Below are 16,095 nucleotides of genomic sequence, written 5' to 3' on the forward strand. Positions count from 1 at the left end.
GGAAATAATTAATAGAGCGTCTGCAGGAAACGCGATTCCTGTTTGTACCGCTAATAAGAATTCACGATTCTCGCGGGATTTGTTTGTTACCCCATAATCTTGCGTTAGCTTCCTTAAGTATTCGTTTCGTTCCTTAAAAGGTTTTATTAAACGCAGTCTAAGAATCGTTGTGAATTGTTGAAACATCTTTAATGCACGTTCTAAGAAAGCTAATCTAAAGTGGTAGATTTCTTAAATATTGTTTTATGTATAGACTGTGAATTTTTATGCAAATCAATTATATAGACATTGATCTCTTTCTATAAATATTTTAGGAAGTCTGAATTTATTTAACAGTGCTTTCAATTCCTTTTATTATTTTTATTTTTCGTCTAATCTACTAATTTGTTTCATAAGTGCATTACATGTTATGGCTTTAAATAGTAACGAGTAGCAAATTAATTTTATTGTCTTTATGGCAATGTCCACAATATGAAGAAAAAACCCCTGCCTCTCTATTGGATCCTATAATATAATTACTCGCAAGGTATACTATTAATATTAACATCACCCATGTGTAAGGAACATATCGTGTACAGACGATACAGAATATAGACAAATTTTCAGGATATTTGCTAATTGATCACAAGATAATTGCGAATATCGGTGTTCTGTCGAACACTGGGATTTACTAGCTTGAAATTGCATCTCCACGCCGAACGAATCAATGAGAAACTCGTTCGCTAAACAATTCTCGCGGCCGACACGGTTCGAAACAATAATTTAATCCGGTGCCAATAAGATAAGGCAAGGAACAAGGGCGAAACGCGGCGCGGAAACGCCGTGGACACGGTGTCGCGATCCCAGATGAAACCGCGGATAACCGAATGCATGGCGCAGCCAGTAAAAGGACAATGCTCGGGGAGTAGTTCGCGTCTAGCCGAAAGGATAGATAGACCGTTGAAATTTACGCGGCGCGCAACTCCCGGCGTGCTAAATTTCGAGCCTTTAAAGTCGAGCTTAAACGACGCTTTAGAGGGTTCGCGCGCTCAGTGATAAATTTAAATTCAGCCGGACGTACCTGGGTCAGGCCGTGCCCGGTTATCTACGAGCCCGCGGTGTCTTTGAACTTGCGCGTTACAATAGACGCGACCCGCGCGTTGAACACGCCTTGGAAAATTATGAGTATCTTTGAAATTTCACACGTAACAGCGACGGCGGGGACGGCGAGCGGAGGGGAGGGTCGACCACTCCGGGCTCTGGTTATTGCGAAAGCGCGGCCGTCACGCCGCTAATTACTTTTACATTTAAATTAGTAACTTTTCGCTCACCTTCGTTCTTCGCGCGTATTAGCTTTTTGCGACGCGTTATATTTTTCCATTCCGCGGGGCCCGCGGAAAAGTGTCGCTAAATGATCAAGAAGGAGACAGAGGTCCGCGTTAACACGCTCGCGGCGCGCCACGTACTTTTCCGGAATAAAATTGCGGCGGGCAATCCCCCGATGTGGAACGCACATTTTTCCGGGGATATTTCGACGGGCACACGGACGCGCGCGGCCGCGCGAATTATAGATCTAGGCGGAATTGTCGCTTGTACGTTTTAGGGGATCCGACGCTATTAATCTCTCGCGCTTAAATAACGTATTGTATACTGCGATAAATAAATAGATAATAAGTAATATATAATATAGTAGAAATAGATAATAAGTAATGGAACTAGCTAGATATACAAGATAATAGCTCCTTGCGTTATAGATATATTTTGCGTCGCAATTCGTCTTCGACAAATTTTTTTTAACGCAAGAAATTAAAAGTGTTTTATGTTCTCACCCCATCCTATTAATTTTTACTACTGCTATTTGTTCGATAAAGATATTTTTTTCAAAATATAATCTTCTTTCTATGGTACCCCAATTATTTTATGAATAAACGAATTTCTAAAAAAAATAATGGAATTGTTAATTGCACAGTGTCGTTCTTAGAAATATAAGATCTTGTAGATACAGTGCTCTGCAAGCAATTTATCTTCCTTTGGCGTTTTTTCCTAAATGCATTAATAACCCAGTGCGCTGTGGATAAAGCTGTATTAATCACAAGAAACACAGCCCAAATAGCTATTCCGATATACAATAAATATACATTTTCTTTTACGGAACTTCGCTTGGAACACAAAGACGCCCGTCAACGAAATCGTCGGACAAGGGGCGAGAGCAGAAAATGATATTCATCTGCTCCAGTAATTGCCCGTTCGCGGAGACACAAATCCAGATAAAGAGTCCGCTGCGCGGCGGTATCGTTAGAGAGCGAAAGATCGATAGAGCAACTTACAGATGATGAGCAGGATCGACGGCTGTTCCCGGTCGTCTTCGTACTTGCCGCTGAGGAGGAGAAACCATTGCAAGGGATCCACCCTTATCCCGTACCTGCGGCAAAACGAAGGAAAAAAAAAAGATGCTTGTAAACACTTTGAAAGAAAAAGGACACTCCACCCCGTTATTATCGCACCAGTATACACCGCTCTCTGCTCCCCGCCAACAGCCTCCCCCCGCCCCCCCCCCCCCCCCCCCTGGCCCCCCTCGCTTGTCCCCACGTGCCCCGTCCCAGCGAGGCTTTATCGCCGAAGTCACGTTAAGCGAGTGGCTACGCTGCAACACGGGTCGAAGAGCAAAGGCGTCGTTATTACCGTCTGTCTTCGACGCGATACTCTTCGCCCGGAGCCCTAGAAAAAAGCACAACGAACGAAGAAGCAAAGAGGAGCCCAAATAAAAAGTCCCGGGGGAGGGGCCCCTTTGATCCCTTTGTTCCACGGGCAAATAATAAACGTCGCCCCGGCCGTGCCTCGCGCCACCCCCGTCTATCTGATATGCAAACGAGGTCGATGGACGGAGACGAATTTCTCTGGACGCGATCCCTATACACGGTTATTTTGCGGACACATGAATAAACAATATCCTCAGTTTGGACGGTCGCTCATGCATCCTTTTGAAGTTCTTGGTAAGTCGATCGCGGCGGACGCTTCGCGATTTTAACTCGGGGGCTCAATGTCTGTTCCGCAGGCCGCCGTCCAACGAGCTCTTTCATCCGCGCTGTTCACGGAGGACGCTTGGCCAACCGCGAGGTTCTATTTTCGTGACCGCTAATCTGTCGACGCCGTTCGATAATTATAGTAACAGCAAGTTTTATTTGTGCTGGAATTTTAAAAAAGTAGATGCTATTGATACCGCAGAAAATAACTGCAAATTAAAATCTCTGCCGAAATTTTGGGGAATTTTTTTAAGGGATGATTCTACGCGGATTTAAAGATAGAAGCTTCGGCTATACAAGAACGTATCAAAACTTGATATACGTTCTTTTTTTATCGTTTTACCAAGCTTTGAAATGAAAAATGCAACGTCAAATTTTGTAGCGGTGTAGAATACATCGTCAGGAATTCAGGTAAAAATGGTACGAGTGAAAACCCTTTTAGAAGCGTCGGGAAATTTTTGTCCGCATTAAAATTGCAACGATTTCGAAGATTGAACGTTTCTCTTTACAATCACGTATCTGCACTTGATGGGCGTTTTTTTTTAGGTCGCTTTATATAATATTAACGGGGGACCAGTTTATACGTGTAAATCTGACGTGTTCCTTATAAAGCAAGCAGTAGGGCTCTCATTGAAGGTTCATTAATATGATTGGAAAAAATCGTACAGCAAAGATTAAGGGCGTGTTATAAAGTGAAAACTTCCATCTTTAAATATGTTTAAGGATTAATTATGAAAAAAATTATCTAATGTATTAATAAGCCCACTAAACAGTGACCAACGTATATCGTTTCTTAACGAAGCAAAATTAAGTTTAATTTTTTGTTAATTAAATTTGAATAAAGAAACCTTGTAACAAATTTCTTAAAAAATACATCTTTACAACAGCAGTAATTATAACAGAAAAATTCAGAATCAATCTGACCGGTCCGGTAATCCCAGTATCAACGTAGTCGAACGACTTATAATTCCACAAAATGAATATTGACCCTAGCAAAAGGTTCAGATTAATCAGCGGACCCGGTGGAACGAAGATCGTGTTGCTCCTGGAAAGAATCCAGTACCGGGCCGTTTGAATGCGCGGTGCTCGAAGTAGATAACCGAGGACGACGAAGCCAGCAAACAGAAGTTTATAGGTGCTCGAAATCGAGTGTAGCAGGGTAGTAATACTCCTCGAATGGCTACCGTATCTCTGACCCAGAGTGTAGCGCACAGCGAGCAGAGGGGTCCGCGAAGAAGACAAAGAGGAACTCTCTTCGGGTCTGTACAGCCCGACAGATTTTGATTGGTTCTGTGTGGACGGATTTATCGCGCGCCATCGTATCAATCGAAGCCATCAGGCACGTTTGTTGCACACGAGCGCCGGCGTCCACCGAAGACAAACGAACTACATCGGCGGAGCGAAGGAAAAAAAGGGAGGGTCGGGTAACCGACACTAATGGCTTCGAGTCGAACGCGTCGACTAACGATGATAAACGAGGCTTATAGGTGAAGTAATTAAAGTATTTGAAGTGGGCGCGGTTCGACACGGGCGAAGGATATTTATTGGGACGCAATCGTCGCGTCGGCTCGTTCCACCCCCTTTTTCTTCCACCCCTCGCTCACCTGACCAGTTAACTCTTCCGCCCTGCCCCCATCTCTCTACCTCTCTTTGTCTCTCCGCCGCTGTTTTTTCCTCCCGTTGCGACACAAACGCAATCAGTCACGTTGACGCAGTCCACGATAATTGAAGAGCGAGCCGGAAAAATCAAACGTTTATAATTGATAGCTACTGTGCTCTCCATGCGGTTGCCAGCCAAAAAGTGATTCGAAAGAGAACAGCAATCCCCTTGTATTACCGATCGGTAAATCACCGGTCGCCGCCGCCGCCGCCGCTGCTGCGCGCATATATCTTTCGCGCAGTTTCGCCGATTGAATTGTTAAACACTTTGAAAATCGATTCGTCACCGTCCGGGGACCCGTCGGTTAACGCATGCTAATTCCTTTTGACGTTTCGCCTGAAGCGATCCGCAGGCCGATCGACGCGATTTCGATCCGCAAGAAATCTGGTCTCTACTTGCGCGCGCGCACGCGAGAAATAACGGCCGCGGCGCGACGATGAATTACCGAATTCGGCCGCCGAAACGTTTGAGCCGCACAATAAAGACCGCGTAACAATGGCGTTAAATCTCGAGCTTGACATCCTGTACAATACCGGCCCGGTCCCCGGTGTAACCGAATGAAGTCATTCTTCGCGAAGCTAACCACGCTGTGTGTCAACGGTTCATAGTCGATGCCGGCTACCCGGTCCACTGCAGAAGGATTAATTCGACGCGATACAATGACGCCAAAGTACACGTGGGCGCTCCGCCGAGAGAGTTACGACACTTCGCCGAATTTTCTAACACTTTTCTCGCGGGAACCCGGCCCCGCAATTTCGAAGGAGAATTCGTGGACGAGAAGGGCTCGAAGGATGAATTCTCCCGCGACGTTAATTAATATTTCGGGTGATGTATTATACCGTCCACCAGCGCCTCTTTCTTTTCCTTTCAGCCAGTTAGCTGTTTTAATCTTTTTGGAAAGTGTGTAAGATACCGTGATTTATAATACATAATTTGATGCAGTATATATCTCTTCTTAACCTGTTAGCTGTATCTGACGAGTATACTCGTCATGATAAAAGCCAACGCTTTTTCTTGCGGCTCACTTATTTTCTGAATCACAATTTAATTTAGAAATTGAAATATGTATTCTTTTAGAATCTATTTGTAAATGCAGGGGAAAACATTCTGCTTTTTCGTAATGAGGGAGAGAGCGAGTTGCTAATATGAAACATAGTTTTGCTTCACGAGTAAATTTATTTTTCTGCCTGTTTCATTGGATGCCAACAAGCGGACGAAACAACGAAATATGCGAGTTATTACGGTAGAAAGCTTGGCTACGAATTAAGCTAGGGTTTCATATTAAGCGGGGTCCTAATGTCAGGTAATTTTAGCCTACTCGTCAAAAACAGCTGACTAGTTAACGAAAACTTTCCCGGGGATCGCCTCGGGCAAGGCAAAGTAATCGCGCACTCTAATTTTCTTTTAAACACTACCATTTCCGCTGCGCTCTTTTTTTCCCGAATGTATATCGTTTAGCTCTCAAGCCCGCCGCTCAAAGCAGCGCACCGGCAGCCAATCTTCTGTCAATGCGTTCAACGGATCCGCCATTTTTTCGCCGGCTAGCGAGAACGGTTTCCCTTCAGCCAAGTTTTTCAGTTCTCGTAAAAGGGAAAAATTACCGCGCAGCCGAATCTGGTTGAATGAGAAGGTGTATTTCCTCTTCTCAAAAGTGAAAATCGCCTTGAAAGGAACCAATCTTCACTTCCTGCAACAGATGAAGGAAAAAACCGGACCCGTTCAACGCCTCGACAGAAGATCAGCTGCAGCAGTCGCTTTCAGAACTGTGAAACGCGGATGCAACCGTGCACAAACGAAAACTAAAGGCTACCGTTTACAAGGCTGCCAATAAAAATATCGTTCCGCTGCTTTTCTAACACTTGCTCGATTTTTAGACGCGATGCGTTCGAGATGGAGCTATTGGTCTCTCGACTATTAGAATTTTATGGAATCCCTGGTCGGTTCGAAAATTAACAAATATTTGTTGTTAACACTTTACCGGTCAATAGCCTATAAATTGACTTTTACCGCCGATCGGTAGCCTGTGAATCGGTTGTTATGATAATCGATATAAATGTGTTAGACTGTACTACTGTGAGCATCAATATTATTGTACAATTTTTTTAGAGATTAGATTTTATTCGCAATTGATAAAACAAATACAATTAAAATGGAAACGAAAATTTAAAATTGAGCTCAATTTTCACGACCAAATGACCGGTCGGTAAATTGTTAATATATTAGTTTATGCTTGTGATCGACCGGAAGATCGTTTGAGCTTGAATATCATTGTAAATAAAGTATCGATTAATATCAAGGTGTTCGAAGGATCACCTCCCACACCAGGAGAAATATGTCTAATAATATCATTAGAATTCCATATATTTGCATACTATACATATACAACAGACTATATATCAATTGCACAAAAATTATATTATATAAAAATTACACAAAAATTTAAGCATTCTATAAGTACTAAGGTTAACGACCAACCTCAAACTATACTGCTTTGAGAGACTAAATTCGGGACCAGTAGAATAGATCAAGTCGTATACTAAAATATTAAAATGGATCCGAACTACTCTATTTTACTAATTGAAGCCACCAATATCCAGCTAATCCAAGTGGCAAAACAGATCTAAATGCCACGACGATTAAGATGGACCTAGAAATGCAGCTGATAAAATATGGATCCAACGTATATTTCTATTTTGCAAATGGATCTGTAATTAAAGAGATCAATTACTGTGACCCGTTTGCAAACTTTTGGAGATTTCGCTAGTAAAACTATTTGAGCAATTTAATAAAATAATGATAGAAAATATAGGGGACAGTGGAGTCAATTACTATGGCAGTTAGTGTGAAAAAAGTTAACCCTTTATGGATCCATGAAACTTTCAGTGAACATGCTGATATATCGAAATTTGACCAAATAATTTCAATTTTTTTACAAGATGACGTAAACGTTTTAACTTTTAACATAACCATAACTTTTAACAGTTGTAAGTCACCTCTGACGTGACATTATACATTAAGCCTGAATATCTGACACCCCATAAGGATTAATTACGTAAGATCTCTGAAATAACCAATAACAATACTAATACCGACTGGAATAGTGAATATCTCACAAGTTATCTGCATATATAAACCATCAACAACAAAAATTCAGAGCATAATGTTTTAACGGTTTCTGCGCTGCGATATAAATTCGCGCAGCGACAAAGCCGGCCATCGACAAAATTTGATCTGGCCGGCGTCGACGAAATCGACGGGACGCGACGGTCCATCGTGAAAGGTTCTAGCCGGCGCACCGCAGAAGCGGATCGAGGTCCTATCTCTGACTCTAAGTCGCCCGAACGGATCCAATCAAAAAGTTCGCCTGCAGGTTGATCCAGTTCCCGGCGAGCCGCGCGCCGTGAACCCAAGAATAGGTTTGTAAACAAAACTTCCAATCGTCGGTCCCCGTATTTTAGGGCCGGCGAGCACCAGAGCGACAGTTTATTGGATCTATCAAAAGACACGTTGACTCGCGGCTGTTTATTTCAGATAAGCCGAAACGGCGCGATCAGAGGCCGGGCGGGCGGTTGGCGGTGGAATCGAGGGAAGAGAGGTTATCGTGGCCATCGGAACTCATCGGTTCAAGGCGCGAGCGGGAACGATATTAAATTTCTTTCGCCGGCGAGAATGGCCGCTTTGATCCGGCCGCGCCCGTTAAATCCGCGCGGCGTTCTCCGCTCAGAAGTTCGTTAATACAGCGTCACGATAAAATCCCCAATTCCGGGGGAAGGTGAACGGAGATGGATAGAGGGGTGTCGCGTCCTCCCCCGTCGCTGACGAGGGAACCATAGCACTGTGGCGAGACGGGCGGAGGGAGGAGGGACGCCTTGAAAACTCCAGATTGAAAGAGTTATGACGCCAATGTGGAAGGTTCCGGCGTAAAAACGCGGCCGCGGAAGGATCCCCGTTAAATATTAATAAATGACGACGATAACGTTTATCTCGTTCCAGGCAGTCGCGGCCGAACGCGTCCGCCATTGTCGCGGCGATCGTTTGAGAGTGCGGCACACGCCTCGGTGATTCGACGGCTCGAACGGCCGGCCGCTATAAATGAGCCGCGCGCACATTAGTTTTCCCTGCGCGTGAAAACGCTTTTTTTCTTCTCGGAGGTTCGTCGTCCTCCCCCCCCCCCCCACCCACCCAACCCCCGGCGCGCCTTTCTCCGCCGCGAAGGCGTAACGATCGAGCACACGAGCTTTAAAACGCGCGGCCCGCACAAAGGCGGGATGACCGGTGACCTGTGATACGTGGACGACGAGCGGTCACCGGCATCATTAATACGATTTAAAGTCGCGCGTTTCAGGGGTGTAATCCGTTGACCTGAATTTTGTCCGGGTGCCCGGGCGCGATTATCTAATGGAATTTCAAGTTCATACTGTAATTGCCGTAATCCGATTAACGGCACAAAGGTCCGGCGTGCGCAATCTGTCAGTCTAAATCACTTTCCGCGGTATCGTTAATCGGATCAAAGTGCTCGCGGAATGTGCACGCAACTCACCGTAAACACCCGACAACGGTATCCTCAATTAGATTCAAAAGCACGCCCGCGACGACTCGTAATATAATCGACTGGGCGCCCCCTCCTCGCCCCTACCCTTTCGCCACCATGAGCGAAGCCCCCCCCCACCTTACCGCACTCGCTAATGGAAACGAGCCGACGGTTTTTACGAACGGCTCCCGCGCGGCTTCAAATCGGATTTCGGTTCCCCGGTAACCAAATCGAGAAGGAAACGGTCTGCCTTCCCGCGAAATGGACGACGAAATTAAATGGTCCCCGTACCGGCTCGGTAAATCAGGCTAGTTTCGGAATCAGCGCCGCTCTCCATCGACCTGCTGTTTTTATCTTGGATGAGCCGACACCTTCGCACGCTCGCTAACACCATTTGTTGCGCTTCTTATCTTCTCCGGTGAAATGTTTCGTTAGCACCATTTTCGCCGGTTTTCTACCCCGTTTTTACCTAGATTTTGTGTGCCCTTATTTTTACTAATATATTTCAGGTACCTATTTTTACTGTTATTTTGTGTGTATCTGTTTTTAAAGATATTTTGCGTGTATTTATCTTCAAATATATTTTGTGCGAAACTATTTTTAACAATATTTTGCCGATTATTTTGCCGATTACTTATTTTACCGATCTTCTGTATACAGGAATTTTTACCAAATTTATCATGGAATCATTGCTTTGTGGATTTTCTATATTTATAACAAAACTGTGCAGGTGAAGCGCAAACCTATAAAGAGTTCAGAAGAGTTTAACACAGCACATGCTGCGAATCTATACATATATTGCTGATTACGTCTTTAATCAATTGCGTAAATACTGTTACTTATTTCTGCCATAAATAAAACCAATTCGCTGACTATTTGAAAGATGTCAACCTGTATCAATGCTAGATCTTTTTGATATCAATTAACAAATCCAACCGGGTTCCAGCAAAGTGCTCAGCCTTGATTAACTCGAAGAGAATGGGACCGTCAACCGGACGAGAAATTTATCTACGGTATAAACAAATAATAAGAGAGAACGATCGGGCAGGATCGTCGGACTCGAATAATTGAGCTCGGAGGATTCTGAGCATGTTCCGGTGGACTCGATCGCATGTTCGTGCGCGAGACACGCCAGCACCGAAGGGTACGCGATGGCAGCGCGCTGTCGGCATGTCTGTACGGTCTGTCTGACGAAACTATCGCGATGCGGAAAACGTTAATGCCATTTTTCGAGCGGTAATACCGAGCAACGGCGCAGTTCCGAGGATTCGCCTCGACTATAGCTGATGTAATCCGGATGAACGGTGGACGAGTTTTATTTCTCGGCATGACGTGAATCCTTGCGAAAATCACGGGGCAAAATAGAACGGGCGGAGATGAACGTGACACGATGGATTCGGCCCGTCCCCCCCTTCCCGCGACGCGACGTGCCCGCCACTCCCCACCCGATATCGAATCGCTCGGAATTTCGAAAGCCGGACGCTGTAATCGTTCCCGGGAATATGAAGCTTCCGGCGAAGGATCTGCGAAATACCGGAACTGTATCGCTAACCGATACCTTTCGTTTCGTTGCGTTTCAAGGGTATTCGATGCCGGACGCCATGACAACGTGCTTCTTTTTTTTTTATCTGTCGGCAAAACGAGAAATTATATGCCAACAGCGACGCGACAAAATTCGACATCTTTGAATCGATCAAGATTTATTGAAAAGAGTTGCTTGCATATCGAGCTGAATTGTCTTTTGTTTTCATCGCATTCTATTCGTCGCGGGGATAAAGAGTCTCGATGGAACAATAGCTCCAAAGTTCGCGTCGAAATGATGTTACAGTTCCATCGATTTTTAAACGCAGTATTTGCAATGCTCTTACATGTTACAATGGATGCATCGTGGATTGAATAAATAACTGGCTATTGTCGAAGCGACGGAAAGTGTATGAAATGAAACTTTGATTTACTCTTGCTTCGTTGACGCGATAATCGTGGACGAGTTTTATTTACGCAGGGACGTCTTAAAAGTTATATTATAAATTATATCAATATTATGTTACGTTTTCAGAAAATATGACTGTCGTATTTAACAAGAAGAAACGTACAAAAATCGTGTGATAATATGTTTAAAAACCGCAGATACGTTAATTGAAGATGAGAATGGCGAAACTTACGCGTTCTTCGAGATATCCTATCAACGCTAAGGATGGTTGACCTTGAAATTTGACCAACTTCCTTCAATAAAAAGATCGCTGGTCGTGGCACATAATTTGCTCGCGCGCCGCCATTGTATATCGGGCCAAGAAGCGAAGCAGATGCGCCCGGCGGAATCGAAGCAAACAGAACGGAAAAAAACGTTCTTAGGAACATCGGTGGTCTTCGTAGGGCCGGGCCCGGAATCGTTACTCCAATTTAATCCGTGATTTATAAAAGTTTTTAAGCGGATCTGCAAGAAATTCCGCGGCTCCCCGTTTCAAGTATACTTTAATACTTTCAATTTATTGGTACCCGCAGCGTCTTTGATTCCTCGCCTCGGTTTCTCGAATACCGTCTGCGAGCCGGTCGCCCAACCCCCCGCCGACGATCTCCACCCTCGGTAAACTCGGCACATTAAGAATTGCACGAAGCTTCGTACAGTTCTAGTTTAAGTGCATAAATTATGACCAGATCGTGAACCTTTCAAAAAGTTTCCACCAACGACGCCGCGAAAAAAGGAGGGGGTGGGGACCGGGAGGGAGCAGGGGTGAGTGGAAACTTCGATATACCGCTTCCTTTCTCTTTCTCGCTCTCTCTAACTCCTTCTCTCTCTCTCTCTCTCTCTCTTTCTTTCTCTCTCTATCTTTCGCTCTCTTTTTCTCTCTGTCAATCTCTCCCGTTTCCCTCTCTTTTTCTCTGTCTCCAAACCTTTCCACGGACTTTTATCGATGGAGCTAGAGTCTTTCGCCGAGAGTCCGATTAATTGAGCTCTCTTCCTACTTTTTTCACTTCGCCGGGAGAGAACCATCCTCCCACTTTCTTGCCGGCGTGTCTCTTTCAAGCCCCCGCGCCCACCGCGCCCACCGCGCCCGACGTTTCTCCACGTCGATTAATCTCGATCGTCGTCCCAATCGCGTTCCCTGGTTCCTCCTGTTCCCAGTGATTCGTTTCTTCCTCCGTCGCGGACCCGAACCACGATCCGTGCGCGTCGTTATACGCCGAGATTCCGTACCAACCCGACCGCCCCGAATTATGCTACGGCTCGGCGATCTTCAAATTACAATTCATGTCGCCGTATTTGTCCTGCGGCCCATTCGTATTTCCATTAACCGACCCGATTCCAATTTCTTTCCGGTGTTCTACCACTGTAATTCTTCGTTTCGCTCTGTCGAGATAAATCGCTGCGAGACCGTCGCTGAACGACACCTGTTTGCTTATGCCTCGTTTCAAGAGATAGTTTGCAATTATCGTTGAAATATGTTAGAGATGGATTGCTTTAATTTGTTCGTTATGTTGATATTTTAATGTGGGAAATAATGCGAGCTATTTTTGTTAATAGATGTCAATGGCGAAATTCTTAGCGTACGCGTAGCATGAAAAGATCAACCGATCCGTTTTGTTTGTCATTTTATTTATTGCACCCTATCTTGCATTTGAAGCGATTATTCTTTTATTTTATTTAGCTACATACGATTTAAAATTGTGGAGATAATTAGATAATGTTGGGATGAGATATTGAAACTCTAACAAACAATCGACAGCGACACTACAAAGAGAACACACAGATGTATTAATAAAACTTCGAATTTAAATGGAAGCGCAATATTTCTCTAAAAGGTCGTTAGAAAAGATAAGGTTCGAAGTTTTACAAATGCGCCGGCGAATTACAAATGCATAACGTCGAAGGAATGCATTGCTTTTCGCAGACGATTGATCGCAGCTCCCTAAAACATTCCATTTGCATGCAGTACCCGATGCGGGCACGGCAGCGATACTTTATTACCGCGGTCGTAACTTATTCATCGACTGCCTCGAGCAAGTGGAAGCAGAAACCATAGTCAGACAGCGGCAGAAGTTGCGGGGCTCGTGAAAACAGGAGGCGCTTGTCACGTCACGCCGACTGTACAGTATTATTTCATGAGAGTCTCGCGGCGCTTTCGGGTGAACCCGAGTCGCTGACAGATTAAGCGAGTTGTCTGTTTCCATTCTGGACACATTGTCTGTCTCTCGTTCCGCTCTGATAAGACGCGATCCGGCGCAATCGAGCGGGCGCCTTTCAAGACGGCGCGCGCGCGCGCGGGATGCCGGGCCGCTTCCCGAAATAATAACCGGAAAGTAAGACTCTCCGGCGCGGGGAGGGGGCAGGGGGGGGGGGGGGGGGGAACTCTTGGCGGAAGTTCGGAAGACCGTGGAATAATACTTGGGGGCCATTCCGGGTGCCGGTCACGCATGGAATCGGCTTTCCCCTCGGTCTGTTCGACGACGGTTCGAGTGACCCGCAAGCCGCGTTTGTTTCAGAAGCGCTTCGAGACTACCCCCCGAGCAATTACGTCGCGGAACTTTCCTTCGAAAGTTTTTCCACGCTTAACGAGCGTGATAAATTTCTGTTACGCGCCCCTAGGAGCCGTCGGACGCGAGGCGCGGGAGTTTACAACGGCGATAAAAATCTCGTTGAAATTATTCATGGGGCCGGGGCTTGTACCCCGATTCGAGGAGCACGGGGTCGGGGGTAGATGGAAGGGGGAGGGGGGGGAGGGGAGCGGCAGTTGTCGCCCAAGCGCGTGGCGAGATCTTTCCGCCCCGACGAGGAAGATCGGATGGGCTGTTCATTTTCATTTTAATCGGAGCTGCGCAGCGCCGGCTCCCGTGCCCATAAATTCATTAATTTTTTGGCCGTGTACATTCCGTTCGCCGGACTCGCTGAATCAAACTAAATATCGAACTACCGTTCCCTATTCTTCCGAATCTCCGCCGCTATAATTCTTCCCCCCCGTCCGGCTGTCTTTCTTCCTGCACACTATTCAAACACGTGCTCCATCACTTTCCATTATTTCATTATCCCTTGTACTCTTGTTTTCAAACATCCACGCCGGTGAAATATTGCCACGGAGGGCGCGTGCAACGACGGTCTTAGGCGTCGTGCACCATCTAAACCGCGATATATTTTTTTAAAAGGGAACTAATTGGCTAGGATCTTTTATTGGTTGCTCGAGGGACCAATCTATTTAACTAAAATATCTTTCCTTTAATTTTCCTGCTGTGTACATAAATTTCTGCGCATGATCTTTTAAACCTATACCGCAAGGAGTTTGTACTCGTTAATAAATAATTGAATGAACTACTACTAAAAATTACTCGATTTCATTTTATATTCTATTTAATGACTCGTCTTTAAAATCAGTGTACTTCTTTCATCGGCGTGCATTATACGTCGCGTCAAAGGGCGACGGTTGTTAAAATATATCTCGACGCAACGTCCGCGACGGAATTCGATCGCCGGCTGACCCGGCGAAATAATTAATGGAAACTCGGAGCCGTCAAATATACACGCCGGACTTTAGACAGAGCGGCGGCGGCGGCGGCGGCCATTGATATCGACACATTAGCAAACATGAATTGTACCGAGCTGGGATTATTAATGGATCTATGGTTGTATCTCTGACAATAAGCTTTATAATCCGCACAAAGGTATAAACCGTATCGCGATGCCCGCTGATAATGATGTACTTATCAGTGGAGATTAGACCGTCACGATGATTTCGACGCTGTTTAGCGCCGGACTATGCGTGTATCCCATTGAGAACTGGTCATCAATAGAGGCCCCCCGGTCGTGGTATTCCGCGCGCGCATTGTGTCCCGCGCGACAGCGGAATCTCATTTTTCACTATCGATCTGATTATTCCTCTCTTTGTTTCCCGGCGGGCGCCGCGCGAATTTCCCGCGGAAAAATCCCTCCTGTCTTGCGAAAAACGATCCGTCCGAATCAGCAGGAAAAGTTCCGCCGAGCCGAGCCGAGCCGCGCCGGCCAGTCGATTCGCTAATTAAATGAAATTCGTTTGTCGTTCGAACGCGCTCTCTCGCCTCCGTCCTCCCCCCCCCCCCCCCCACCCACCCTCCTCTCCGCCACCCCCGTTCTTCATCAAAGTTACCATTTCCCCGGGATTCTTTCTCGTTTCTCTTTCACGCTGCGATACCCTTTCCTCCGCCGACTATGCCCTATGACAGCTTGATGAAGCTGTCCTTCCTACCGCTCTCCCCTCGCTCGCATTATTTGGAGCCCGGAGCACGGCCAGCCGTTCCTTTCCTGCTTCCCTGCCCGGGCTCCTTCCACCCTTGACGAGTCGCATGATCGAGAGGTCTAACCCCTATCGCCCGGTGAAAAAATGCCAGCGAACGCCGACGAGCGATCTGCTAACATTCCCGGCGATTGATAGAGGCATCAGTGTCAGCCGACGACAACGTCTGATAAATCGCGGTGACAACGCGCCAGGTGAATCGTTACTGCGCTGTCGCGCACCTTCCAGTTCTTTTCCAAATTCACTATTGTCGCGGATGTTCCGTGCCTAGGCGATTCGCGAGCTCTGCTAATGATCGTTCTTTGATGAGTAGATAGAGGTGTGATGTATGGGGATTGCAGGTTAGACGGCAAGCTGTGTGATTAGATAAGAAATATCACTATTGTTATATTTTACGAAGGCTATAGACTTATAATGCAGACTTTATTACTAAGATATGTTCGTGAGTCCTGCTTTAAATTTTTCTTCCTAGTATGTATTTCTAAGCGTTGATCTTAAACCCCGTTTCTAACTCTTCCTCCTAACTTCTATTTCTAAGTGTCATTTTCAAGTCCTGTTTCTAATTGTAAGTCCTCGCAAGCCTGTTTCTAAGCCCATCAATTTTTATCACCTCTGACTCAAATCGATTCCAAAATCACTTTA

At 45.7% G+C, this 16,095-nt stretch overlaps 1 protein-coding gene across 1 annotated transcript in view; it reads right to left on the bottom strand.

Moving 5' to 3' along the window:
- Mdy (diacylglycerol O-acyltransferase) overlaps positions 1–16,095 on the bottom strand; it is a 194,816-nt gene that overhangs the window by 153,213 nt on the left and 25,508 nt on the right. Inside the window, exon 3 of the mRNA XM_078197577.1 lies at positions 2,307–2,401. Within this exon, the coding sequence (XP_078053703.1) occupies positions 2,307–2,401 (95 nt within the window). The remainder of the gene's footprint in view (positions 1–2,306; positions 2,402–16,095) is intronic.

The sequence above is a fragment of the Augochlora pura genome, chromosome 3 (assembly GCF_028453695.1).
Source record: "Augochlora pura isolate Apur16 chromosome 3, APUR_v2.2.1, whole genome shotgun sequence".
Taxonomy (NCBI): domain Eukaryota; kingdom Metazoa; phylum Arthropoda; class Insecta; order Hymenoptera; family Halictidae; genus Augochlora; species Augochlora pura.